Raw genomic sequence first — 27,996 nt, forward strand, 5'->3', positions numbered from 1 at the left:
TTTCGATTAAGCAAAACTTGTTTATTTCTAGTTTTCTTATAATATATGGTGACAAATATTTTCTATTGATATTTTATAGTTGTGTGCCATGTTAGGAGAGTAAGATTGTCCTACGGTAATGCTAATTTACTTACAAATGAAAGCTAATATATTGAGAATATACGTTGCATGATTATACGAAGAAAAGGATAAATGATCATGCAAAATAAGGGAATAAGGGAAATGGGGGAGAGGAGACTTAAGTTTCAAACTCATATCTGCTTATACTACATGCTTATTTTTTCTTTGCTCTATCATATTAAAGCATTGATTTTTCACACTATGGTAAAAAAATACTTATCGAGATCTAAGGCCTTTATTGCAATTATTCTTTGGTGGGAATCATGGAAAAGGCGAAACTACAGGAATCTAAAAACTGCATACGCCTGACTCAAACACAAAAAAAAAGCTTTATATAAACAAACACATGATTTTTCTGATGTTCATTTGCAAAATATCGAATGATATTTCACTTCATCGTTGGATCTTCCAATCGTCTTTATCATCAAATTTTATGAGTAAAGGTTTAATTTACTCGATAGACAGCGTTTCTCAATTGATTCCTTTTACTGAGTATTCTTAGAATGCAAAAAAGTAGCAGCTATTTTTCGATTTTCTGGAGCAACAACAGATGTTTCAGGTGACAAGGAAGAGGCATGCTCCTTGGAAGAATTATTGCTATTTTGCATCGAATCCTGAAGACTCTCGCTTGAAATAAATATTTCCTTTTTTTGACTCTTTGATGGAACTTCATCTATAGATGATGGATCACTTCGGAAATTTGATTCACTTTCAGAAGAAGGGGTTGAATTTTCTTCAACACAATCTGTCTCAGGTTTTGCGTCTACCTGGACTGCCGATGAAAGATTACTTTGTATGCAAAATGATTTAGATTGTTTAGTGTGATTGCTCGATTTGTTTGAAGACTCAGAATGTTTTGTATCATTAGAAAGATGATCTTCAGTGTTTGCAATCGATGCATTAGATATTTTTCGACTTCCCTCCTCATATTTTGTTTCGTCATGTGAGCCACCTGTATTCTTGTTGTCTTCATCTACCTTGGAGTGTAGTGCTTCATTCTTTTTATCCGTTGAGACAAGTTTGTTAGTGGTAACTATAGGTGGGAAGTTCTGAAAACCACTCATCTTAAGAAAAAATGGATTTTCAGAGTTAGGAACTCTTTGGGGGTGATGGAAAGTTGAATTTTCAGAATAAGTTCCTGGAACAGATTGCTGTTGCTGCGGAACTTCTTTTTCATCTTTCAACTCTTTCTGATGTATTGAGAAATTAGACCTTGCTTGAAGTTCGTCTTCATTTCCTTGGCTTTTGTTGTCAACGCTGACGACTGTTTCTTGCGGAACGTCAGTATTGTCACTAGTAACATTTTCAAACTTCTTCTGCCAATGTAATAAAAGCAACTCTCCTGCTTTTACGACATCATCAAGACTTCCCTTTAAATAAACACCAAACATTCCATGAGACCATGTTATTGAAGACGATTTTTGAATCACTTCAAAGACTTCCCCCCAGTATTTTTGTGAAGCGGTGTGTAGCAAGTCGGGACAAATTGTGGCACAAACTTCGGAAAATACAGGATTTATCTACAACACAGAAAAATACAACTCATGAATTATCCATCAAATATTAAAACAGAAAAATAAACTAACATTATTTGTTACACCACTCTTCCAATATTTAGCACCATTCAAATTCTCAGAATCTTTTTCGTTATTTAAGTGATCCCCAGATGAATCATAAGATATTTCACTTTTTTTTTCTTTTTCAATGCTATGTGTTGATGTCATCGTTTCATGGCTATTCTGATCATATTTTTTAATCAATTCATCTGCTAAATTTTGCTCCTTGAACAGATTTACGTCAAGCGTCTCCCCTCTCACGATTTGTGGAGTTTCAGCAGCTTTTTTGGCGTCTGTTATAAATTAAAAAGACTGAAACAAATTCAGGAAAAATAGTGCAACTAGTAAAGATAATATATTCGCTACTTCTTTTTATCTAACAAACAACGCACCTTCACCATTTTCAAATACAACTAATGCCGTGCTTCCGATAATAAAACTTCGACTTTCCTTCCCAGGTCTTCGTCGACATGTTGTTTTTTCTCAAAGTGAAATTTTACATCATTTTCGGTGAAATCGTTTGGTAGATCTGAGATAATGATCGTTCTTTCTTTTGTAGTTATTTCATTTGTTTTTGATAAAAAATCATTTTGGAGTTCGAGATTAAGAATATTTCCATGTATTCTTTGTTCGGTTTTCACAACCCTTCTTGCCACTGCAAGAATATATAAAATGCATAAGTCATGATTAACATTCATGATTTATGAAAGTTTTTAGCGACTCAAAATATTTATTTCTTTTTTGCAAAACAAACCTTGAATATCATCAAACACAACAAATGCTTGATTTTTATCAGGAAAAATATGAACTTCAGAAATATCACCACCGCCGTTTTTTTGCTTCTGAAAGTGAATATGAAGCTCGTGTTCCTTAAGTCCTTCAGGAAGAGAAGACACAACAACTGAACGAGAATTCTTGTCACACGTTTCCTCGTAAACATCATTTTCTTCCCTTTCAAATGTTTCATTTTCCATAAGTTCGACGTTCAAAGTCTTTCCTTTCATTATTTGCTGAGTATGAACCACCTGACTGGCAACTAGACGTGAGAAAAATATGGTACATTATATGGCACACTACTGTCCCAAGATGCATCTCTGAAAAGTTCTCTCACCTTCAGCTTTCTCAAAAACAATTTCAGCAAAACCATTTTTAAGCAAATTCACTTCTTTAATGTCACCACCACCATTTCGTTTCTTTTGAAAGTGAATTTTAACAGCATTTACTGTAACATCCTCCGGAAGGCCAGATACAAGAACCCTTTCTTCCACATTTTCTTCCGAGGTTTCTGCATTTGTTTTGGATAAAATATCCCTTTGAAGCTCAAGCTTTAGAACCTTTCCACAAATTGTTTGCTCAGTTTTCACAACCCTCCTTGCCACTGCAAGAATATATAAAATGCAAAAATATACAACGTTCATGTTTTTATGTAAAGTCGTGTGGCAATCAAAGCATTTATTTCTTGGATTATTGTTTGCAAAACAAACCTTGAATATCATCAAACACAACAAGGGCTTGATTTTTATCAGGAAAAATATGAACTTCAGAAATATCCCCTCCTCCATTTTTTTTCTTCTGAAAATGAATATAGAGATTGTTTTTTTTAACTCCGACAGGAAGAGAAGACACAACAACTGAACGAGAAATCTTGTCTGACGTTTCCTCGTAAACATCATTTTCTTCCCTTTCAAATGTTTCATTTTCCATAAGTTCGACGTTCAAAATCTTTCCTTTCATTATTTGCTGAGTATGAACCACCTGACTGGCAACTAGACGTGAGAAAAATATGGTACATTATATGGCACACTACTGTCCCAAGATGCATCTCTGAAAATTTCTCTCACCTTCAGCTTTCTCAAATACAATTTCAGCAAAACCATTTTTAAGCATATTCGCTTCTTTAATGTCACCACCACCATTTCGTTTCTTTTGAAAGTGAATTTTAACAGCATTTTCTGTAACATCCTCCGGAAGGCAAGACACGAGAACCTTTTTTCCCACATTTTCTTCCGAGGTTTCTGCATTTGTTTTGGATAAAATATCACTTTGAAGCTCAAGCTTTAGAACCTTTCCACAAATTGTTTGCTCAGTTTTCACAACCCTCCTTGCCACTGCAAGAATATATAAAATGCAAAATATACAATGTTCATGTTTTATGTAAAGTTGTGGGGCAATCAAAGCATTTATTTCTTGGATTGTTGTTTGCAAAACAAACCTTGAATATCATCAAACACAACAAGGGCTTGATTTTTATCAGGAAAAATTTGCACTTCAGAAACACCCCCTCCTCCATTTTTTTTCTTCTGAAAGTGAATATGGAGATTGTTTTTTTTAACTCCGACAGGAAGAGAAGACACAACAACTGAACGAGAAATCTTGTCTGACGTTTCCTCGTAAACATCATTTTCTTCCCTTTCAAATGTTTCATTTTCCATACGTTTGACGTTCAAAGTCTTTCCTTTCATTATTTGCTGAGTATGAACCACCTGACTGGCAACTAGACGTGAGAAAAATATGGTACACTACTGTCTCAAGATGTGTCTCTGAAAACATCAATTTTTCTTTTTGGAATGTTTCATTTTTTATAAGTTCGACAGTCAAAGTGATTCTCTTCATTATTTGCTGTGTATGGACCACTTGACTGGCAACTATAGACGCAAGAGAAACTTAATACGCTACTACCTCAACTCCTCGAGACGCATCTGTAAAAATTTCTCTCACCTTCAGCTTTTTCGAAAACAATTTCAGCAAAACCATTTTTAAGCAAATTCACTTCTTTAATGTCACCCCCACCATTTCTTTTCTTTTGAAAGTGAATTTTAACAGCATTTTCTGTAATATCCTCAGGAAGTCCATACACAAAAACCTTTCTTTTGCCTATTTCCAAATTCTGAAATAATTCATTTTCTTCCAATTGTACATTCAAAGTGGTAGATTCAAAGATTTGTTTGACTTCTAAAACACGCTTTGCCACTACAAAATATGAACAGTAAGGATATCAATTAACACATCTCAAATTTTAGCATAATTACTCCAAAGAATATTTTCACAAATTGCCTGTACGATCCTCAAAAGTAACTCTTGCATTCCCCTGACCAAGCATCTTCACTTCCTTAATATCTCCCCCACCATTTTTTCTCTTTTGAAAATGCATCGTCACCCGGTTGCTTGTCGCACTATCAGGTAAACCAGACACCAAAATTGATCCTTCATTCTGTAAAGACAATGCAGACATCTAAGAAAATTATTCGTTTACAATGCTCATTCATGATATTTACCAAGATCGAAAGCTATAGGTTGTATTTAATACCTGATCATTCATTTCTGTTTGTAGTCGGGTTCTTTACACGACTTGTTGAAGTCCACGGTTTTTCTTTCAAAACGGAATGGTCTGCAAAATCTACTTAGAAAAGCTTTGTTTTAAAAGTAAAACAGATAAAATCTGATGCCCACCGCAAATCTTCAGAGCTTGTTTTGTAATTAGATATGCGTGGACGGGCCACAGTGCACAGTACCTTTCAAAAATTGGATATTTTCCAAATGAATATGTTGTGGGAAGATACAAGCAAATGTTTCGTTAACATTCAATTCTCTCTATCGATCAATACATTAAAGTCAGCATAGACTACGTTAGACTCGCGATAAAGGTTTTGTTGACAGGTTATAGTGAAAGAAAGTGAAACATATTTCAGACAATCTGCTGTGATCTTCTTGGAATTGACGTAAATTAACTATGCTGTTTCGCTTTCAATACGGAAGCTTGTATTGACTGAGTTTACTTACGATGACATTGTTGCCTTAATATTAGCAAATATGGAAAAAATTGCGTAGAAACAAGTCCGATATAATTCTTTCAACATAAAGAAAGAAACAGAAAATTTGATCACAAATTTGTTCATCATTGTGATCCATATTTGTCACCAATACATTTGTCAGACGATTTAAACATTGCTGAAAATTCACTAGAATTTTTATTATTGCAACTCAAAGAAAAAGATGTAAAGTCAGTGATCATAATTGAGTCCTGCAAGTCAAAGGTGAAAAAAATATAAAACGGCAGCCATTAAAACAAGCAATTGTGCATATTACTACTATAAGGTAAAAATATAAATTTCCATACTCAAAATATAAAGCAATAGCAAACTCAAGATTTCTAAAGTCTCAACACCAAGCTCATCCATGACAGGTTAACATACAGCTTTGAATAGTATACATTTTGTTATCTCTGATTTGATCCTTTGCAAAGCTAAGGCGTATCCCTAGCACCTTAATCCTGTCTTTTCTAAGAAGGTTTTTCAGCAAACAAAACGAAAAAAACAGGAAGTCTGAATTATAAGATGGATTATGACTATCAAAAAACATTAATATAAGCTTGTTGATGACTTAACAAAACGATAATTTGGCATAAACTTCTAAAATTATTTTACAATGCTTCACAATGTTCAACTTCCACAAATTATTTCACTTGCTTCCTATAACAAACTAATGTGATGAGACATTGATGACTTGAAACAAGAGTTGAAATGTTCCTAAAAATGACTAAATCTATGATGAAATCAATAACAAATCGACAATTTCCAACTTTTTTTAAAATATGACGACATAACAGCAAAATAACTGATTAAATGATACATGCAGGTAACGAATTCGTACAAAATCAAAAGTTTAGAAACGATGAATAAATGTGATGTATTATTTATAAAAATGGATGACTGAAAAAAAAACAAAAATAAAACGATATTAACAACTGATCTTTATATGTACTGTTCATAAACATTTTAAGAAAACGCTCATTTTTTCTAAAGCAAAAGTTAAATCACAACAAAAGTCTGTGTAAAAGCAGAAAATGTAAATCTCAAATTCCAGAACAACAACTCATCAACAATTTCTTCAATATCTTTTATTCAACAATTCCTTTGGAAGCCAATTCTTCCTGGACTCGTTTAAGATATGTTGGATCAGGGTAACCGTTTCTAAATAGAAAGTGAAAAGTCAACATTGTTCACATCAAGACAATTATGGATTTTAATTTCATGTCGATGGGAACGAATATTTCAATCAATACTTACGCTGATGGGCCTCCATTCACGTTAGTTTTATGATGAATGTCATTCCAAGTTATAACATCTTCTGCACCAGTTGTTGACGACCGTCCAATGGTAAAGGTAAGTTTTTGCTTGAAAGCTTTTTGGAGTAATCTAAGCACTTTGTTTCCTTCTTCATTGTCAGGAAGATATGCATGTCGTGTTGTTCCTTGATATGGCTTGCCTGGATTAGGATGTTCTTTACCTTGAATACCTTGTGGAAAACTATATTTTATATAAATAATCCCACAAGAAGGGTAACCAGGCAAAGATTTATTGGAAACACTGAAAGTCATTTTTCCTTCAGGTTGATCACCAATGATAACACCGTACACATAGGAGCAATTGGGACATTTTTTGATATGTTTAAATGCCTCTTCAATGCAACTTGCACAAAAGGAATGACCACATTTTTCAAGTGTCTTCTTTTCTCCAATCTCCGACAGACATATTGTACATATTTCATCCTTCTCATCAGAAGATTTGTGTTGTTGAACACATAAAGGATCAAGGACTGTACTTTCACCTACAAGTGGAAAAAATTAACTTTGCATAAATATAATTCATGTGTTTGAAATAAATTATGATAAATGAATTAGAATATTCCATCGCACTATGAGAAGAGAAACATACCATCGTGTATCTTGCTTCGCAGAGCATTTGCTTTCACAACTTTAGAATTATTGACATGAGGTATTCTGCAACTATTGGATTTGGGAGGACTAAACGACTGAGGATTTGTATCAAGATTTGATACCAGAATTCCATTTCCTGTAAGAAAAAATAGCATTTGTAAAATTAAAACATTAAATCGATAGAGCATTTTTGAAATAATAATAAGTTTTACAATGTTTACTTATTCAATGTCTTAATTAGATACCTTTTGTAACAACACGTGAGTCGTGACCTTCTTGATATTCAGTTCTTTTGACATTTTTCGAACGTTGAAATTTTCCATTGGAATTATAACTTTGAGTAAACAGCTCAAGCTCCTTTGACAATTCATTTGACTCGGACATACTTTTATGAAAAAAAACTTTTTTACGTTCTACTGCTCCAGAAAACCGTTTTTTCAGTTCTTCCACAAACACACTTGTAGTCATCTCGTCAATATTTACAAAACGGATATCTTTAAGTGCACCACTAGCTGGAGAGTTTTTTACAAATTTTATCACAGAGTCAAAAAGTACCTCAGCACATACAGTCACAGGAACACCAAAAATACCTGAACTTATGGCTGGTATGGCGATGCTTGTTAAGCCGTTATTGTTTGCAGTTATCAAACATTTATCAATAGCAATAGTCAAAAAATGTTTGGCTTTACTTTGTCATTGAAATTCACCCATCTTGGACCTACAGCGTGAAAATATAATTACAGTGCAACTTTCCTGGTCCTGTTATTTTAACGTCTCCTGGTTTCAAACTTGATCCACGTTTTCTAATGATTTCATCACTTTCTATTTGAATAATGAATCCTCCAGCATCTACAATTGCTTTTGCTGCACCTCCGTAGTGATTTAAATCCTCGTTTGCTGGATTTACGATGACATCAACCAGCTCTTTTGTGATGTTGTTTTGATAAACAGAAATTTTTGCGTTTTGGTAGACGACAACAGATTGTACTTCAGCCTGAGATTTTTGGTTTACTTTAGGACTTGATGGGCAAGGTAACTTACTAGGAGTGGAAGGGTAAACATTTGGCGTGTCTTGATTTTGAGATTTGAAACTTTTGTTCTGCCTTTTCAAAAATTCTTCTGCTTCTTTGATATCAGTTTCTTTTCCAAAAAGAACTGTCTTATCAGGAAGTGAATCAACAATCAAAAAGTGCTTCAGTGGAATTTCATTCACAAAGTCCTTTTTATCAATTTCAAAATGCACCATCTTTTCGTGATGTTTTTGATAGAAATCGATAAAATCATTTATGGCCGATATATATTTTCGTTCATCAACATTTTCTAATAGAATAATCTTCATGAGTGTCTCATTTTGTGGTTTGACTTGATATTCGATCTTTTTCGATACACTTTCAAGATTTTGAATAATCTCATAGTGATACGTCATAATGTAACGTAAGAATAACGAGTTTACAGTGAAAGATTCAACAAGACCTTTTTCTGGAGAGCCCAAGTTGTCATTGTCTACATGCCAAACTTTCGAAACAGTACTGGAAACAATACTGGAATTTTCATAATCGTTCTAAAAATTAATAGAGCTAATGGAAATATGAAATTTAATGACACAGTGAAAGAAGTTCGTCTTAGGGTAGAAACTTAAGAAAATGAAAATTCACAATAACGCAAATGATGTCATTCCTCCAAAGTTTTGAAACAGTGCAAGAATTTTCATCAGCCTGGTAAAAAATGTTATAAATAGAACTGATAAAAACACGAAGTTGAAATTTCTACAAAAAACGAAAGAGTATCATCGATTTTCAACAATAAAGTCAACAACTTAAACTGTATAATTTGCACGATAACTCAAATAATATCACCATGTAAAAATGATGAGCTTACAGTGAAAGATTTACCAAAATCTTTTTGATAAGAACTCAAGTTGACGAGGTTATAGGATTGGCTAGATTGTTCCATGCGATAATTTGATTGGTCGAAACAATGTTGTTGACGATTGCCATTGCGCAATAAATGACAATAAATTTTCTCCATCGTTGCATGAACAGAATTCCATGCATCTTGAAGTTTGCGATCAGAAAATGAAACCTTTTCCTTTTGAAATATTTTACTGAATTCCTTGCTAACATTATTTTTCTTCACATCAGCCTAGAAAAAATATTATAAACAGATGGAATTATGAAATTTTAATTTTTGAAAATCTAGAAAAAGTGAAGAACGTTCATCAATTTTCAACATCAACGAAAGTGTCACCTCTGCCATGGAAATTAGTCACTTTTCAAGAGCCTCATCATTGCACATGAACTACACGCACGAAGTGATTTCTCGTACTAACCGTGCTACAGGAATTTACTGCCCAGCATGTGCGCCGACCTTATACATTTCAGTGACAAATATGATCGCTTACCGATTTCGATTTTTGAATAGTGAGAGTAGTAGCATTAATTTGAAGCGTATCGCCAATGTCAGAATCTACGGAATGCAAACGTCAAGATATGCATGATGTTATGTTTATCGCTCAATAATAAAATCAATAAAATAATAATAAAATTTCGTCATAACCTGGAATATTTTCATTAAACTCAACCAGAGCATGGTCTTTTCCTCCAGGACACACAAAGATTCTCTCAACATTGCCCCTGAACCCAGTAGAGTTGGCCTGTTGTAATGCCTTAGCAATCTCATTGTGCAAGAGCTTTGAAACACCAGAAACTATCAACGTTTTACTTTTATCAAAAATTAACGAAGCCATATTATGTGATAATAGAATAATTTAAGGTTTTCCTTTCATTTTCACTTTCAAAATCTGATTTTAGGAAAAGCCCAGCAGGTGTCTTCAAGGAAAAGTGAAGGCAGCGATATTTGACTTGCTAAAAAGTATCTAAGTACGTGTTAAAAAAAGCTCTTTGTCGTAAATATACATATTTAAAAATATCTACATCCTTTATAATTACAGATATTGAGACCCAAAATGTGAATATTCAGTTTCATTTAAATTAAATAATAATCATGTATTTGTAAATCACAAAGTAAAGCGATAAAACGCCAATTAAATCAAGATATTATGAGCTCTATTCACATTAATTGACACCAGCTCGACCGGCACTATATTTACTTATATCAGTCAAATGTACCAGGCTCAATAGGTAATTCAGCAGTTGCACAAGTTAACTTTTATTGAGAAAAAACTATTCTAACCTATATAGATTATAATAATCAAATCTAAAGAAGTGCTGATATACACTAATGTTTTAGCTATTCAATACATGTATAGAAAAGAAATTATGGTATAGCCACTTCAAAGTATTAAAAAACTCGGACTAAAATAACGCAGTCTTTAAAACTGAAACAGCAATGTTTTCTTCAGTTTAATAAGATTAGATAAATTGATATTGAAGAAAGACATGCAGCATAAACGAACTAAAAGAAAAAGAAACTAGCAACTATTCCCTGTACATTGAAGCTGTTTCATTTAATTAAAGTGCTCACCGGTCCCCCTCTACCCAGAAGTACCCCAGAAGCAACAATTCATTTCAACAAAAATCTATATGGAAGATTGAATGTTAGCGAAAACTAAATTGATTAAAATGTAGACGACTTTCTTTACATATGCTTCTGACCAACTAAGGACTTTAATTCTTGATTCTTAAACCATTTCGCCTGTTTCTTCAATAATTCCTTTGGAAGCTAATTCTTCCTGGACTCGTATAAGATATGTTGGATCAGGGTAACCATATCTAAATAGAAAGTGAAAAGACAACATTGTTCACAACACGACAATTATGGATTTTAATTTCATGTCGATGGGAACGAATATTTCAATCAATACTTACGCTGATGGGCCTCCATTCATGTTAGTTTTATGATGAATGTCATTCCAAGTTATAACACCTTCTACACCAGTTGTTGACGACCGTCCAATAGTAAAGGTCAGTTTTTGCTCGAAAGCTTTTTGAAGTAATGTAAGCACTTTGTTTCCTTCTTCATTGTCAGGAAGATATGCACGTCGTGTTGTTCCTTCATATGGCTTGCCTGGATTAGGATGTTCTTTACCTTGAATACCGTGTGGAAAACTATATTTTATAGAAATGGTCCCACAAGAAGGGTAACCAGGCAAAGATTTATTTGAAAAACTGTAAGTCATTGTTCCGTCTGGTTGATCACCAATGATAACACCGTACACATAGGAGCACACGGGACATTTTTTGTTATGTTTAAATGCCTCTTCAATGCAACTTGTACAAAATGAATGACCACATTTTTCAAGTGTCTTCTTTTTTTTAAACACAGACAGACAAATGGTTCATTTTTCATCCTTCGTGAAAGAAGATGTGCGTTGAACATTTACAGGGTCGCTGTTCTTTTCTAATTTGATGAAAAATAAATTTTTTAGATAAGTGTGCATGCGATTATGAATGAAGATATCTGTTACAAAGAAACATAGCTACCATCGTATTTCTTACTTCTGTCACCATTCTCTTTTAAAGCTTTAAAATTGTTGATTTGCGATGTCTCAAAATTTTTAGATGGAAATTGAACATTTTCGGTGATTTCAGCATCAACTTTACGTTTCGATTTATGACTTTCACTCCCTGTAAGAAAAGATAGTATTTTACGAATGTAAATATATTTTGTGAAAATATGTTGTAACAGCAAAATCAAAAGGTTATTACTTCAAAATTTTAAACACACACCTTTATGAACAACATTGGGCGAGCTGTAACTTCCATTTCCAATATGTTGAACACGCGAACGAGTCAAGCCTTTAGATTGCTGGTGTTTTGCATTTGAATTAATGCTTTGATTAAATGCTTCAAAATCTTTTCTGTTAACATCATTTGATGTTTTATCGAACTTGCAAACAGTCCCATGAAAGTAAACCTCGTTCCGTTCAACTGCTCCAGGGAACTGTCTTTTCAGTTCCCTTACAAACACGTTTGAAGTCACCTCGTCAATATTTACAAAACGGATATCTTTAAGAGGACCACCATGTGGAGATTTTTTCAAAAAATTTATCACAGCATCAAAAAGTACCTCAGCACATACAGTCACAGGAACACCAAATATACCTGCACTTATGGCTGGTATGGCGATACTTCTTGACCCTTGATTATTTGCAGCTGTTAAACACTTATAAATAGCAGCATACAAATAATGGCCGGCTTCATTTTTATCATTGAAATTGAGCCATCTTGGACCTACAGCGTGAATAATATATTTACAGGTCAACTTCCCATATCCTGTCATTATAACATCTCCTGGTTTCAAACATGATCCACGTTGTTTCATGATATAATTACTTTCATTTTGTATAATCCATCCTCCAGCATTTACAATTGCTTTTGCTGCTCCTCCGCTATGATCTAGATACTCGTTTGCTGGATTTACGATGACATCAACGACTTCTTTTGTGATGTCGTTTTGATAAACAGAAATTTTTGTCTTTTGATAAACAACTGCAGAACAAACGTCAATGTGGGATTTTCGCTTTACTCTTGGACTTGATTGGCTGCGTAAATTACTGGGAGCAGAAAGTGCAAAGTTTTCTAATTTTGAGCTTTCATTTTTCATTTTTAAAAATTTGACAGCGTTCTCAATATCAGCCTTCTTTCCAAAAAGAATTATTTTATCAGGCAGTGAGTCGACAATCAAGAAAAACTTCATAGGAATTTCATGCATAAAATCCTTTTTATCAATTTCATACTGCTTCATATTCTCGTGGTTTTTTTGATAGAAAGAGGCAAAAGAATTGATGGCGTTTTGGAATTCTGGCTGATCAACTTTGTCTGATGAAATAATCGTCATGAATCGCTCACTGGGTGATTTGACTTTAAATGTAATCTCTTTCGATACATTTTCAAGACTTTTGATTATCTCATAGTTATAAGTCATAATGTAACGTAAGTATAACCAACTTATAGTAATAGTTTCACCAAGATTAGTTGACTGGCTAGTTCGTGTCATGGAATCTTTTGATTGGTCAGAACTAGGTTTTTCATCGCGGCTTTCGCGCTTCTGAAAGTACATGTATATTTTCTTCATCGCTGCATAAACAGAAGTCAAAGATCCTCTAAGTTTTTTTTTGGAAAATTCAACATTTTTTTGTTTAAAAAATTTAACAAACATCTTGCATGTTTCGATTTTTTCTACATAAAACTGTTCAACCTTGACCTTCGTGTACCCAAAGAAAGGTGCCATTTTTGCATCATTTGAAGGATCAAAGGTCTCGTCATCTACGTTCAACACGTTTGAAACAGTGCTAGAATTTTTATTAGCCTAGTAAAAAATGATATGTATATAAAACTGATTAAAAAGGAAACTTAAATTTGTACAAAAAATATATATGAAAAAATATCATCGATTTTCAACAACTCAAATAATATCACCATATAAAAATGATGAGCTTACAGTGAAAGATTTACCAAAATCTTTTTCATTGGAACTCAAGTTGACGAGATTATCGGATTGGTCAGCTTGCTCCATGGGATTATTTGATTGGTCAACACAATGTTGATAGTTGCAAATCTTCTTCATTGCTGTATAAACAGAATTCCAAGCCCCTTTAATATTGCCTTTTTTGGAAAATTCGACATCTTCTTCTTTAAAAATTTTATCAAATTCATGGCAGCCTTTATTTTTTTTAACATAAGCCTTTTTAACTTTTACTTTCGTTTCCTCAAAGAAAGGTGACATTTTCCTAACATTTGACGGATCGAAAGAAGTCTCGTCGCCTACCTTCCAAACTTTTGAAACAGTGCTAGAATTTTCTTTAGTCTGAAAAATGTGAAAGAACTAAAGGAAACATGAATTTTTAAATAGTTTGCACAAATTCACACTAACTGCAGTTATTTAATTGTTTTTTACATGTATCGTTTTTCTACGTTTGAAAAATGCATGAACTATATATATAACTCAGGAAAAGCAATCAAAAATGTGCTTACCGATTTAGATTTCCATTTTTGAACAGCGAGAGAAGTACCATTAATTTGAAGCTTATTGTGAACGTCAGAATCTACATAATGCGAACGTCAAGATATGATATTATGTTGTTCTCAATGCTGAAATCAATACAAAGAAAATAATAAAATTCCGTGATAACCTGAAATATTTTCATCAAACTCAACAAGAATATGGTCTTTTCCTTCTGGACAAACATAAACTCGTTCAATATCGCCATGAGACCCATTGGAGTTAGTCACTTGTAATGTCTTAATTTCATCATGCAAGAGCTGTGAAACACCAGAGATTATCAGCGTTTTATTTTCATCAAAAGTAAACGACGCCATGCAATATATACGATAAGTAGAGTAAGATTGAATACAAACTTTGTTTAAGCTAGCAGAAGTTAGTCTAAGGACTTTCTTTCATTTTCACTCCAATGTAATTAACTCTGATTTTAGGAAAAGCCCAGCATGTGTCTTCAAGGAAAAGTCACAAAGGCAGCGATAAAAAGTATTTACGTATTAAAAAGTTCTTTGTTGTAAATGAACAGAATACTTTTAAAGATATCGACTTAATTACATACTGAGAGACAAAATGTGAGTACTTGTAGATTGAATTAAATGCTATTCAAGCATTTTAAACAATAAATAATTGATAAATATGCAAATGCAAAAGATATTATAAGATCCACCTTCATGAAGAAAGCTCGACACTTTATTATTAACATATATTAATTTTGTAGTTGCACAAGCGAACCTTTAATCTCCAAAAAATGTCTAACACGGATTATAGATAATGCTGGAATAGAATTTGAAAGCATTGAAACGATATGTATTTTAACAACTACATCTAAAGAGGTATATACGTATACTAATGTTGTAGCTATATTCAGTAATTGTAGATAAGAAATTATCTACTTCAAAGTATACTAAGATTGAGTAACTGCAAGGCATTTAAAAAACAGTCTTTATAACGACAAACAGCAAAGCCGCTTTGGTTTAAATTTAGAGAAAGCTCAATCGAAGACACCAAAAGACAATTGCGCAAGAAATACAAAAATGTGAATCAAAAACAAATTGGCAATTTCCATATACATTTAAAACATAGTGACATATGATCACTGATTTAATTACAACAAATGTCTACATTGTCACGTGTTAATAAGCCAAGATAAAAATATGTTTTTCAGTAGCTATGACATGATAAATTAAAAAGATTAAACGCATTAAAGAAACAATACTAACAACCATTCTTATTACATTGAAGCTATTTCATTGGATTAAAGTGCTCGGTCCCCCAACCCCCCCCCCGAAGCAACAGTTGATTACAAAAAATCTGTACAAACATTGAATGTGTGTACATAAAACTAAATGGAAAATGTAACGATGTTCTTCACAAAGGCTAACCAAATAAAGGCTATAAAATTCTTGAAACATTGTCCGTATATTATTCAACAATTCCTTTGGAAGCCAATTCTTCCTGGACCCGTTTAAGGTATGTTGGATCAGGGTAACCATATCTAAATATGAAGTGAAAAGTCAGACGATTGAACAAGGCAATTAGAAAAATATTAATGATTAATTGGAGTGAAATGAATATTTCAATATTCACTTACGCTGATGGGCCTCCATTCATGTTAGTTTTATGATGAATGTCATTCCAAGTTATAACACCTTCTGCACCAGTTGTTGACGACCGTCCAATAGTAAAGGTCAGTTTTTGCTCGAAAGCTTTTTGGAGTAATCTAAGCACTTTGTTTCCGTCTTTATTGTCAGGAAGATACGCATGTCGTGTTGTTCCTTGATATGGCTTGCCTGGATTAGGATGTTCTTTACCCTGAATACCTTGTGGAAAACTATATTTTATACAAATGGTTTTACATGAAGGGTAACCAGGCAAAGGTTGAGAGAAAAGAGTGAAAGATATCGTTCCTTCTGGTTGATCACCGATGATAACACCGTACACATAGGAGCACACGGGACATTTTTTGTTATGTTTAAATGCCTCTTCAATGCAGCTTGTACAAAATGAATGACCACATATTTCAAGTGTCTTCTTTTCTTCAAACTCCGACAGACAAATGGTGCATTGCTCGTCTTTCATGGAAGAAGATATGGGTAAAACATTTACAGAGTCGCTGCTCTTTCCTATTAAAACGACAAAAAATTAAAATTCTTTAAAAATACTGTATGTTTGTAGTGAAGTTATCAACTTTACCTTCAGGTGTACAAGGAAACATATCACTGTCAACATTCCCTCGAGGAAATCGCTTATTCAGTTCTTTCAAAAACACACTTGACGTTGTCTCGTCAATATTTACGAAACGGATATCTTTAAGTGCACCACTAGCTGGAGAGTTTTTTACAAATTTTATCACAGAGTCAAAAAGTACCTCAGCACATACAGTTACAGGAACACCAAAAATACCTGAACTTATGGCTGGTATGGCGATGCTTGTTAAGCCTTGATTATTTGCTGTTGTCAAACATTTATCAATAGCAACACTCAAAAAATGTTTGGCTTCATTTTTATCATTGAAATCCAGCCATCGTGGACCTACAGCGTGAATAATATAATGACAGGGCAAATTTCCAGATCCTGTCATTTCAACATCTCCTGGTTTCAAACTTGACTGACGATTTTCCATGATATAATTACTTTCCGTTTGGATAATCCAACCTCCAGCATCTACAATTGCTTTTGCTGCACCTCCACTATGATCTAAATACTCGTTTGCTGGATTTACGATGACATCAACCACTTCTTTTGTGATGTCGTTTTGATAAACAGAAATTTTTGTCTTCTGATAACAGAAAACAGAACGGTCGCGAGATTTTTCGTTCTTTCTGTAGAAAGTAGTATTAGCTGAATTGAAGGATCTACTGGAAGTAGAAAAACAATTATTGGATGTGGCTGGATTTTCAAAATTCAAACTTTTATTTCTACTTTTTAAAAATTTAGCAGCGTTTTCAATATCAGCATTCTTTCCAAAAAGAATTATTTTATCAGGCAGTGAATCGACAATCAAGAAAAACTTTGTAGGAATTTCATGCATAAAATCCTTTTTATCAATTTCATACTGCTTCATATCCTCGTGGTTTTTTTGATAGAAAGAGACAAAAACTTTGATGGCGTTTTGGAATTCTGGCTGATCAACATTGTCTAATGGAATAATCGTCATGAATCGTTCACTGGGTGATTTGACTTCAAATGTAATCTCTTTCGATACATTTTCAAGATTTTGAATGATCTCATAGTGATAAGTCATAATATAACGTAAGTATAACCAACTTATAGTAATGGTTTCACCAAGATCTTTTTCATCGGATTTCAAGTTGACCGGACTGTACAGTTGATAAGTATGTAGTAGGCGATCATGGCACACAAGGAAACAGCAATAAAATATTGTCCACAAATTTGAAAACACAAATTTCAAAGTCCCTTTCATTTTGAAATAAGTTTTACCAATGGAAAGCCCCATATTATTACGATTTGACTGAGGTTCTGTTAATAAAAAAGCGTAAGGAATTTTGAGTTGTCCATCTTCCAAATTTTTCAAATTTTGCTTGAGTTTTCATAAACCTTGTAAGAGATGATAAAACTGTGATGAGAACATGAATAAGATATTAATAAGTACAAATAAAAATGGTGAAACCCCTTTCACCGATTTTCTCCAATATAAATGTCAACCTTAACTTACTAAGATTCACAATTACTAACTCCAATGATGACATACATTTGCATCTCTACGTTTGATGATTGATCGACTATAAGTACTCAATTCACAAAGCAATTGACAAATTAATTTACCGTTTTGAATTTCTATTTTAGATTGAAAAAACAAAGACAAACATAAATTCGTCAACATTACCATAAAACCCAATGGAGTTAGTCAATGGTTTGAAAAGTCGAAGACTCTCGGTGCTTTCTTTTCATTAAAATCGTACGACGCCATGCTATATGATTTGTTAAATTAAAATGTATACATCAAACTTAAGAATACTTAGAACCACTAACGTCAATATACGTTTCTCTATCGATTTCAATTATGAAACTGCAAATTGATTCTAAGAAAAGCTCAGCATGTGTCTTCAAGGAAAACATAAATACAGCAATTTTTCATTTGCTGAAAAAACTATTTAAACTTACATTAAAACATTTTTTTATATATAGATCATTTTCAGAGATACCAAATTATCATATATATGTAGGACAAGATTAAATATTGATCTGTTGCCAATTTCACTTTTGATATTTAATTCAACTAAATATGAATAATATTTACATACTTCAAATAATAAAACAAAATGATACATATGCAAATACTGAAGATTTTATCAGTCGCACGCAGAACTTGACCAAGTTGCATTATCATGTTTTAAATAATTATATTTAAAACATTAATCCACGTTATCCTTCAGCTTTTTAAATTTCGCAATGTGCTTGAAACAGAAGTAGGAAGTTGGGACAAAAATTGACGTAAGCCACTCTTGCAAGTTGGCTTGCATCATAACGTGAACTTTCTGCAAAAAGTTTATTTTGTTTATATTTTTTTCTTAAGTGCCTCTGTGGGCCGGATTGAGAGGCCCGACGGGCCGCATCTGGCCCGCGGGCCGTAGTTTGGAGACCCCTGTCCTACGGTAATGCTAATTTACTTACAAATGAAAGCTAATATATTGAGAATATACGTTGCATGATTATACGAAGAAAAGGATAAATGATCATGCAAAATAAGGGAACAAGGGAAATGGGGGAGAGGAGACTTAAGTTTCAAACTCATATCTGCTTATACTACATGCTTATTTTTTCTTTGCTCTATCATATTAAAGCATTGATTTTTCACACTATGGTAAAAAAATACTTATCGAGATCTAAGGCCTTTATTGCAATTATTCTTTGGTGGGAATCATGGAAAGGGCGAAACTGCAGGAATCTAAAAATTGCACACGCCTGACTCAAACTCAAAAAAAAACTTTATATAAACAAACACATGATTTTTCTGATGTTCATTTGCAAAATATCGAATGATATTTCACTTCATCGTTGGATCTTCCAATCGTCTTTATCATCAAATTTTATGAGTAAAGGTTTAATTTACTCGACAGACAGCGTTTCTCAATTGATTCCTTTTACTGAGTATTCTTAGAATGCAAAAAATTAGCAGCTATTTTTCGATTTTCTGGAGCAACAACAGATGTTTCAGGTGACAAGGAAGAGGCATGCTCCTTGGAAGAATTATTGCTATTTTGCATCGAATCCTGAAGACTCTCGCATGAACTAAAATTTTCCTTTTCTTGACTCTTTAATGAAATTTCATTTGTAGATGATGGATCACTTCCGAAATCTGATTCGCTTTCAGAAGAAGTGGTTGAATTTTCTTCAACACAATCTGTATGAGGTTTAGCGTCTACCTGGACTGTCGATGGAATATTACTTTGTATGCCAAATGATTTAGATTGTTTAGTGTGATTGCTCGATGTGTTTGAAGACTCAGAATGTTTTGTAAAATTAGAAAGACGCTCTTCAGTGTTTGCAATCGATGCATTAGATATTTTTCTGCTTCCCTCCTCATATTTTGTTTCGCCATATGAGCCAGCTGTATTCTTGTTGTCTTCATCTACCTTGGAGTGTAGTGCTTCATTCTTTTTATCCATTGAGACAAGTTTGTTAGGGGTAACTATAGGTGGGAAGTTCTGAAAACCACTCATGCCAAGAAAAAAAGGATTTCCAGAGTTTAGAATTCTTTGGGGGTGATGGAAAGTTGAATTTTCAGAATAAGTTCCTGGAAGAGATTGCATTTGTTGCGGAGTTTCCTTTTCATATTTCAACTCTTTCTGATGTATTGAGAAATTAGACCTTGTTTGAAGTTCGTCTTGATTTCTTTGGCTTTTGTTGTCAACGCTGACGACTGTTTCTTGTGGAACGTCAGTATTGTCATTAGTACCATTTTCAAACTTCTTCTGCCAATGTAATAAAAGCAACTCTCCTGCCTTTACGACATCATCAAGACTTCCCTTTAAATAAACACCAAACACTCCATGAGACCATGTTATTGAGGACGATTTTTGAATCACTTCAAAGAATTTCCTCCAATATTCTTGTGAAGCAGTGTGTAGCAAGTCGGGACGAATTGTGGCACAAACTTCGGAAAATACTGGATTTATCTAAAACACAGAAAAATACAACTCATAAATTATCCATCAAATATTAAAACAGAAAAATAAACTAACATTATTTGTTACACCACTCTTCCAGTATTTAGCACCATTCAAATTCTCAGCTTCTTTTTCGTTATTTAAGTGATCCCCAGATGAATCATAAGATATTTCACTTTTTGTTTCTTTTTCAATGCTATGTGTTGATGTCATCGTTTCATGGCTATTCTGATCATATTTTTTAATCAACTCATCTGCTAAATTTTGCTCCTTGAACAGATTTACGTCAAGCGTCTCCCCTCTCACGATTTGTGCAGTTTCAGCAGCTTTTTTGGCCTCTGTTATAAATTAAAAAGACTGAAACAAATTCAGGAAAAATAGTGCAACCAGTAAAGATAATATATTCGCTACTTCTTTTTATCTAACAAACAACGCACCTTCACCATTTTCAAATACAACTAATGCCGTGCTTCCGATAAATAAAACTTCGACTTTCCTTCCCAGGTCTTCGTCGACATGTTGTTTCTTTTCAAAGTGAAATTTTACATCATTTTCAGTGAAATCGTTTGGTAGATCTGAGATAATGATCGTTCTTTCTTTTGTAGTTATTTCATTTGTTTTTGATAAAAAATCATTTTGGAGTTCGAGATTAAGAATATTTCCATGTATTCTTTGTTCGGTTTTCACAACTCTTCTTGCCACTGCAAGAATATATAAAATGCATAAGTCATGATTAACATTCATGATTTATGAAAGTTTTTAGCGACTCAAAATATTTATTTCTTTTTGCAAAACAAACCTTGAATATCATCAAACACAACAAATGCTTGATTTTTATCAGGAAAAATATGAACTTCAGAAATATCACCACCACCGTTTTTTTGCTTCTGAAAGTGAATATGAAGCTCGTGTTCCTTAAGTCCTTCAGGAAGAGAAGACACAACAACTGAACGAGAATTCTTGTCACACGTTTCCTCGTAAACATCATTTTTTCCCTTTCAAATGTTTCATTTTCCATAAGTTCGACGTTCAAAGTCTTTCCTTTCATTATTTGCTGAGTATGAACCACCTGACTGGCAACTAGACGTGAGAAAAATATGGTACATTATATGGCACACTACTGTCCCAAGATGCATCTCTGAAAATTTCTCTCACCTTCAGCTTTCTCAAAACAATTTCAGCAAAACCATTTTAAGCAAATTCACTCTTTAATGTCACCACCACCATTTCGTTTCTTTTGAAAGTGAATTTTAACAGCATTTACTGTAACATCCTCCGGAAGGCCAGATACAAGAACCCTTTCTTCCACATTTTCTTCCGAGGTTTCTGCATTTGTTTTGGATAAAATATCACTTTGAAGCTCAAGCTTTAGAACCTTTCCAGAAATTGTTTGCTCAGTTTTCACAACCCTCCTTGCCACTGCAAGAATATATAAAATGCAAAAATATACAACGTTCATGTTTTTATGTAAAGTTGTGGGGCAATCAAAGCATTTACTTATTGGATTATTGTTTGCAAAACAAACCTTGAATATCATCAAACACAACAAGGGCTTGATTTTTATCAGGAAAAATATGAACCTCAGAAATACCCCCTCCTCCATTTTTTTTCTTCTGAAAATGAATATGGAGATTGTTTTTTTTAACTCCGACAGGAAGAGAAGACACAACAACTGAACGAGAAATCTTGTCTGACGTTTCCTCGTAAACATCATTTTCTTCCCTTTCAAATGTTTCATTTTCCATAAGTTCGACGTTCAAAATCTTTCCTTTCATTATTTGCTGAGTATGAACCACCTGACTGGCAACTAGACGTGAGAAAAATATGGTACATTCATATGGCACATTACTGTACCCAAGATGGCATCTCTGAAAATTTCTCTCACCTTCAGCTTTTTCGAAAACAATTTCAGCAAAACCATTTTTAAGCAAATTCACTTCTTTAATGTCACCACCACCATTTTTTTTCTTTTGAAAGTGAATTTTAACAGCATTTTCTGTAACATCCTCCGGAAGGCCAGATACAAGAACCCTTTCTTCCACATTTTCTTCCGAGGTTTCTGCATTTGTTTTGGATAAAATATCACTTTGAAGCTCAAGCTTTAGAACCTTTCCACAAATTGTTTGCTCAGTTTTCACAACCCTCCTTGCCACTGCAAGAATATATAAAATGCAAAAACATACAACGTTCATGTTTTTATGTAAAGTTGTGAGGCAATCAAAGCATTTATTTATTGGATTATTGTTTGCAAAACAAACCTTGAATATCATCAAACACAACAAGGGCTTGATTTTTATCAGGAAAAATTTGAACTTCAGAAATATCCCCTCCTCCATTTTTTTTCTTCTGAAAATGAATATGGAGATTGTTTTTTTTAACTCCTTCAGGAAGAGAAGACACAACAACTGAACGAGAAATCTTGTCTGACGTTTCCTCGTAAACATCATTTTCTTCCCTTTCAAATGTTTCATTTTCCATAAGTTCGACGTTCAAAATCTTTCCTTTCATTATTTGCTGAGTATGAACCACCTGACTGGCAACTAGACGTGAGAAAAATATGGTACACTACTGTCTCAAGATGTATCTCTGAAAACATCAATTTTTTCTTTTTGGAATGTTTCATTTTTTATAAGTTCGACAGTCAAAGTGATTCTCTTCATTATTTGCTGTGTACGGACCACTTGACTGGCAACTATAGACGCGAGAGAAACTTAATACGCTACTACCTCAACTCCTCGAGATGCATCTGTGAAAATTTCTCTCACCTTCAGCTTTTTCGAAAACAATTTCAGCAAAACCATCTTTCAGTAAATTCACTTTTTCGACATCTCCACCACTGTTTCTTTTCTTTTGAAAGTGAATTTTAACAGCATTTTCTGTAATATCCTCAGGAAGGCCAGACACAAGAACCTTTCTTTTGCCAATTTCCACATTTTGAAATAATTCATTTTCTTCCAATTGTACATTCAAAATGGTAGCTTCAAAGATTTGTTCGACTTCTAAAACACGCTTTGCCACTACAAAATATGAACAGTAAGGATATCAATTAACACATCTCAAATTTTAGCATAAATACTCCAAAGAATATTTTCACAAATTACCTGTACGATCCACAAAAGTAACTCTTGCATTCCCCTGACCAAGCATCTTCACTTCCTTAATATCTCCCCCACCATTTTTTGTCTTTTGAAAGTGCATCGTCACCCGTTTGCTTGTCGCACTATCAGGTAAACCAGACACCAAAATTGTTCTTTCATTCTTTAAAGACAATGCAGACATCTAGGAACATTATTCGTTTACAATGCTCATTCATGATATTTACCAAAATCGAAAGCTATAGGTTTTATTTAATACCTGATCATTCATTTCTATTTGTAGTCGGGTTCTTTACACGACTTGTTAAAGTCCACGGTTTTGATTTTAAAACGAAATGGTCTGCAAAATCTACTTAGAAAAGCTTCGTTTTAAAATGTAAAACAGATAAAATCTGGTGCCTACCGCAGATCTTCAGAGCTTGTTTTGTAATTAGATATGCGTGGACGGGCCACAGTGCACAGTACCTTTCAAAAAGTGGATATTTTCCAAATGAATATGTTGTAGGAAGATACAAGCAAATGTTTCGTTAACATTCAATTCTCTCCATCCATCAATACATTAAAATCAGCTCAACTACGTTAAACTCGCGATAAAGGTTTTGTTGACAAGTTATAGTGAAAGTAAGTGAAACATATTTCAGGCAACCTGCTGTGATTTTCTTGGAATTGACGTAAATTAACTATGCTGTTTCACTTTCAATACTGAAGCTTGTATTGACTGAGTTTACTTACGATACACGATTACATTTATACATTTGTCAGACGATTTAAACAGTTGTCAAACGATTTAAACATTTGTCAGACGATTTAAACATTTGTCAGACCATTTGTCTCACCAATACATTTGTCAGACGATTTAAACATTGCTGAAAATTCACTAGAATTTTCATTAATACAACTCAAAGAAAAAGATGTAAAGTCAGTGATCACATTTGAGTCCTGTAAGTCAAAGGTGAAAAAATATAAAACGGCAGCCATTAAAACAAGCATTTGTGCATATTTCTACTCTAAGGTAAAAATATAAATTTCCATACTCAAAATATAAAGCAACAGCAACCTCAAGCTTTCTAAAGTCTCAACACCAAGTTCATCCATGACAGGTTAACATACAGCTCTGAATAGTATACATTTTGTTATCTCTGATTTGATCCTTTGCAAAGCTAAGGCGTATCCCTAGCACCTTAATCCTGTCTTTTCTAAGAAGGTTTTTCAGCAAACAAAACGAAAAAAACAGCAAGTCTTAGTTATAAGATGGATCATGACTATCAAAAAACAACATTAGAAGCTTGTTGAAGACTTAACAAAACGATAATTTGGCATAAACATCCAAAATTATTTTACAACGTTTCACAATGTTCAACTTCCACAAGTTATTTCACTTGTTTCTTATAACAAAATAATGTCACGAGACATTGATGACTTGAAACAAGAGTTAATATGTTACTAAAAATGACTAAATCCGTGATGAAATCAATAACAAATCGACAATTTCCAACTTTATTTATAATATGGCGACATAACAGCAAAATAACTGATTAAATGATACATGCATGTAACGAATTCGTACAATACAGAAAGTTTAGAAACTATGAATAAATCTGTTGTATTATTTATAAAAACGGATGACTGAAAAAAAAACAAAAATAAAACGATATTAACAACAAATCTTTATATGTACTGTTCATAAACATTTTAAGAAAACACTCATTTTTTTCTAAAGGAAAAGTTAAATCACAACAAAAATCTGTGTAAAAGCAGAAAATGTGAATCTCAAATTCCAGAACCACAACTCATTAACAATTTCTCCAATATCTTTTATTCAAAAATTCCTTTGGAAGCCAATTCTTCCTGGACTCGTTTAAGATATGTTGGATCAGGGTAACCATTTCTAAATAGAAATTGAAGTCAACATTGTTCACAACAAGACAATTATAGATTTTAATTTCATGTCGATGAGAACAAATATTTCAATCAATACTTACGCTGATGGGCCTCCATTCATGTTACTTTTATGATGAATGTCATTCCAAGTTATAACATCTTCTACACCAGTTGTTGACGACCGTCCAATAGTAAAGGTCAGTTTTTGCTTGAAAGCTTTTTGAAGTAATTTAAGTACTTTTTTTCCTTCGTCATTGCAGGGAAGATATGCATGTCGTGTTGTTCCTTGATATGGCTTGCCTGGATTAGGATGTTCTTTACCTTGAATACCTTGTGGAAAACTATATTTTATATAAATGGTCCCACAAGAAGGGTAACCAGGCAAAGATTTTGTTAAAACACTGGAAGTCATCGTTCCTTCAGGTTGATCACCAATGATAACACCGTACACATAGGAGCAAATGGACATTTTTTGTTATGTTTAAATGCCTCTTCAATGCAGCTTGTACAAAATGAATGACCACATTTTTCAAGTGTCTTTATTTTTCTAATCTCCGACAGACATATTGTACATTTTTCTTCCTTCTTATAAGAAGATTTGTGTTGTTGAACATATAAAGGATCAAGGACTGTACTTTCACCTACAAGTGAAGAAAATTTACTTTCCATAAATATAATTCATGTGTTTGAAATAAATGATGATAAATGAATTAGGAATATTCCATCGCGCTCTGAGAAAAGAAACATACCATCGTGTATCTTGCTTCTCGGAGCATTTGCTTTCACAACTTTAGAATTATTGACATGAGATATTCTGCAACTATTGGATTTGGGAGGACTATAAGACTGAGCATTTGGATCAAGATTTGACACCAGAATTCCATTTCCTGTAAGAAAAAATAGCATTTGCAAAATTAAAACATTAAATCGATAGAGCATTTTTGAAATAATAATAAGTTTCACAATGTTTACTAATTCAACGTCTTAATTAGATACCTTTTGTAACAACACGTGAGTTGTGACCTCCTTGATATTCAGTTCTTTTGCCATTTTTCGAATATTGAAATTTTCCATTGGAATTTAAACTTTGAGTAAACAGCTCAAGCTCCTTTGACATTTCATTTGACCCGGACATACTTTTATGAAAAAAAACCTCTTTACGTTCTACTGCTCCAGAAAACCGTTTTTTCAATTCTTTCACAAACACACTTGTAGTCATGTCGTCAATATTTACAAAACGGATATCTTTAAGAGGACCACCAGATGAAGATTTTTTCAAAAAATTTATCACGGCGTCAAAAAGTACCTCAGCACATATTGTCACAGGAACACCAAATGTACCTGAAGTTATGACTGGTATGGCGATACTTCTTAAGCCTCGATTATTTGCAGTTATTAAACATTTTTCAACGGCAACACTCAAATAACGTTTGGCTTTATTTTTATCATTAAAATTGTGCCATCTTGGACCCACAGCGTGAATAATATATTTACAAGTCAACTTCCCAGATCCTGTTATTTCAATATCGCCTGGTTTCAAACTTGATCCACGTTTATTCATGATTCTAATACTTTCCATTTGGATAATCAATCCTCCAGCATCTACAATTGCTTTTGCTGCACCTTCGTTGTGATTTAAATCCTCGTTTGCTGGATTTACGATGACATCAACCACCTCTTTTGTGATGTCGTTTTGATAAACAGAAATTTTTGCGTTTTGGTAAACGACAACAGAATGGACGTCAGCTTGAGATTTTTGGTTCACTTTAGGACTTGATGGGCAAGCTAACTTACTAGGAGTAGAAGGGTAAACATTTGGCGTGTCTTGATTTTGAGATGTCAAACTTTTGTTCGGCCTTTTCAAAAATTCTTCTGCTTCTTTGATATCAGTTTCTCTTCCATAAAGAATTGTTTTATCAGGAAATGAATCAACAATCAAAAAATGCTTCATTGGAATTTCATTCACAAATTCGTTTTTATCAATTTCGAAATGCCTCATCTTTTCGTGTATTCTTTGATAGAAAGAGACGAAATCATTTATGGCTGATTGGTATTTTTGTTCATCAACATTTTCTAATGGAATAATCTTCATGAGTTTCTCATTTTGTGGTTTGACTTTGTATTCGATCTTTTTCGATACATTTTCAAGATTTTGGATCATGTCATAGTGGTACATCATAATGTAACGTAAGAATAACGAGTTTACTGTGAAATACTCAACAAGATCTTTTTCTAGAGAGCCCAAGTTGTCATTGTCTACATGCAAAACTTTCCGAAACAGTAAAACTGGAATTTACAATATGACTGGGATTTTCATAATCGTTCTAAAAATATGATATATTTGATGGAAATATGAAATTTAAGAACGTAGTGAAAGAAGTTTGTCTTAGGGTAGCAACTTGATGCAAATGAAAATTCACAATAACGCAAATGATGTCATTCCTGCCAATATTTTTGAACTAGTGACTAGAATTTTCATCAGATTTCCTAGTAAAATATATTATAAAACTACAGATCAAAACACATAAGTTGAAATT

At 33.3% G+C, this 27,996-nt stretch overlaps 7 protein-coding genes and 1 long non-coding RNA gene across 14 annotated transcripts in view; 1 reads left to right on the forward strand and 7 right to left on the reverse strand.

Moving 5' to 3' along the window:
• LOC124433539 lies at positions 1–1,879 on the reverse strand. Its single transcript, XM_046983324.1, has 2 exons — positions 1,707–1,879; positions 1–1,640 (listed from the first exon to the last, which is right to left on the reverse strand). Exons 1-2 carry the CDS (start codon positions 1,842–1,844, stop codon positions 606–608), a joined length of 1,173 nt encoding a protein of 390 aa, XP_046839280.1. The 5' UTR covers positions 1,845–1,879; the 3' UTR covers positions 1–605.
• LOC124433536 (protein mono-ADP-ribosyltransferase PARP14-like) lies at positions 1,818–24,232 on the reverse strand. 3 transcript variants are annotated; one of them, XM_046983316.1, is made up of 12 exons: positions 23,838–24,232; positions 23,585–23,741; positions 23,249–23,500; positions 22,742–23,023; positions 22,369–22,635; positions 22,009–22,290; positions 3,518–3,784; positions 3,161–3,442; positions 2,788–3,054; positions 2,431–2,712; positions 2,069–2,331; positions 1,818–1,988 (listed from the first exon to the last, which is right to left on the reverse strand). In XM_046983316.1, exons 1-11 carry the CDS (start codon positions 23,847–23,849, stop codon positions 2,090–2,092), a joined length of 2,592 nt encoding a protein of 863 aa, XP_046839272.1. In that variant the 5' UTR covers positions 23,850–24,232; the 3' UTR covers positions 1,818–1,988; positions 2,069–2,089. The 3 variants fall into 3 exon arrangements, with proteins under 3 accessions (XP_046839272.1, XP_046839274.1, XP_046839273.1); XM_046983318.1 differs by lacking the exons at positions 1,818–1,988; positions 2,069–2,331; positions 2,431–2,712; ... (3 more) ...; positions 22,009–22,290; positions 22,369–22,635 and adding exons at positions 7,923–8,953; positions 20,559–20,821; positions 20,921–21,184 and having other exon boundaries at positions 23,585–24,037; XM_046983317.1 differs by lacking the exons at positions 1,818–1,988; positions 2,069–2,331; positions 2,431–2,712; ... (3 more) ...; positions 22,009–22,290; positions 22,369–22,635 and adding exons at positions 19,284–20,492; positions 20,559–20,821; positions 20,921–21,184 and having other exon boundaries at positions 23,585–24,037.
• Positions 3,975–5,385, reverse strand: LOC124433540 (N-myc-interactor-like). Of its 2 annotated transcripts, none has more exons than XM_046983325.1 (4): positions 4,984–5,385; positions 4,731–4,887; positions 4,395–4,646; positions 3,975–4,321 (listed from the first exon to the last, which is right to left on the reverse strand). In XM_046983325.1, exons 1-4 carry the CDS (start codon positions 4,993–4,995, stop codon positions 4,098–4,100), a joined length of 645 nt encoding a protein of 214 aa, XP_046839281.1. In that variant the 5' UTR covers positions 4,996–5,385; the 3' UTR covers positions 3,975–4,097. The 2 variants fall into 2 exon arrangements, with proteins under 2 accessions (XP_046839281.1, XP_046839282.1); XM_046983326.1 differs by having other exon boundaries at positions 4,236–4,314.
• LOC124433538 overlaps positions 6,243–27,996 on the reverse strand; it is a 27,038-nt gene continuing 5,284 nt past the window's right edge. The window contains exons 1-5 of one of the 4 annotated variants that reach the window (XM_046983322.1): positions 26,456–27,735; positions 26,233–26,346; positions 7,391–7,492; positions 6,743–7,283; positions 6,243–6,646 (exon numbers count right to left, since the gene is read on the reverse strand). In XM_046983322.1, coding sequence (XP_046839278.1) covers positions 6,574–6,646; positions 6,743–7,283; positions 7,391–7,492; positions 26,233–26,346; positions 26,456–27,638 — 2,013 coding nt within the window. In that variant the 5' untranslated portion in view covers positions 27,639–27,735 and the 3' untranslated portion in view covers positions 6,243–6,573. Of the gene's footprint in view, positions 6,647–6,742; positions 7,284–7,390; positions 7,493–26,208; positions 26,347–26,455; positions 27,736–27,996 lie in introns of those variants that run through there. The other 3 variants (XM_046983319.1, XM_046983323.1, XM_046983320.1) reach the window with 3 other exon arrangements.
• On the reverse strand, positions 9,201–10,503 carry LOC124433542. Its single transcript, XM_046983328.1, has 3 exons — positions 9,949–10,503; positions 9,794–9,858; positions 9,201–9,534 (listed from the first exon to the last, which is right to left on the reverse strand). The coding sequence occupies exons 1-3, from the start codon at positions 10,136–10,138 to the stop codon at positions 9,235–9,237; spliced, it is 555 nt and encodes a 184-aa protein (XP_046839284.1). The 5' UTR covers positions 10,139–10,503; the 3' UTR covers positions 9,201–9,234.
• LOC124433545 (probable E3 ubiquitin-protein ligase DTX3) lies at positions 10,545–11,785 on the reverse strand. The gene is made up of 2 exons (XM_046983330.1): positions 11,220–11,785; positions 10,545–11,123 (listed from the first exon to the last, which is right to left on the reverse strand). The coding sequence occupies exons 1-2, from the start codon at positions 11,528–11,530 to the stop codon at positions 11,033–11,035; spliced, it is 402 nt and encodes a 133-aa protein (XP_046839286.1). The 5' UTR covers positions 11,531–11,785; the 3' UTR covers positions 10,545–11,032.
• LOC124433541 (probable E3 ubiquitin-protein ligase DTX3) lies at positions 15,405–16,586 on the reverse strand. The gene is made up of 3 exons (XM_046983327.1): positions 16,546–16,586; positions 15,944–16,475; positions 15,405–15,847 (listed from the first exon to the last, which is right to left on the reverse strand). The coding sequence occupies exons 1-3, from the start codon at positions 16,565–16,567 to the stop codon at positions 15,775–15,777; spliced, it is 627 nt and encodes a 208-aa protein (XP_046839283.1). The 5' UTR covers positions 16,568–16,586; the 3' UTR covers positions 15,405–15,774.
• LOC124433546 overlaps positions 27,619–27,996 on the forward strand; it is a 6,123-nt gene continuing 5,745 nt past the window's right edge. The window contains exon 1 of the long non-coding RNA XR_006944493.1: positions 27,619–27,646. This is a non-coding gene — a long non-coding RNA (uncharacterized LOC124433546). The remainder of the gene's footprint in view (positions 27,647–27,996) is intronic.

Source organism: Xenia sp. Carnegie-2017, unplaced genomic scaffold, assembly GCF_021976095.1.
Source record: "Xenia sp. Carnegie-2017 unplaced genomic scaffold, XeniaSp_v1 HiC_scaffold_13, whole genome shotgun sequence".
Classification (NCBI taxonomy): Eukaryota; Metazoa; Cnidaria; class Anthozoa; order Malacalcyonacea; family Xeniidae; genus Xenia; species Xenia sp. Carnegie-2017.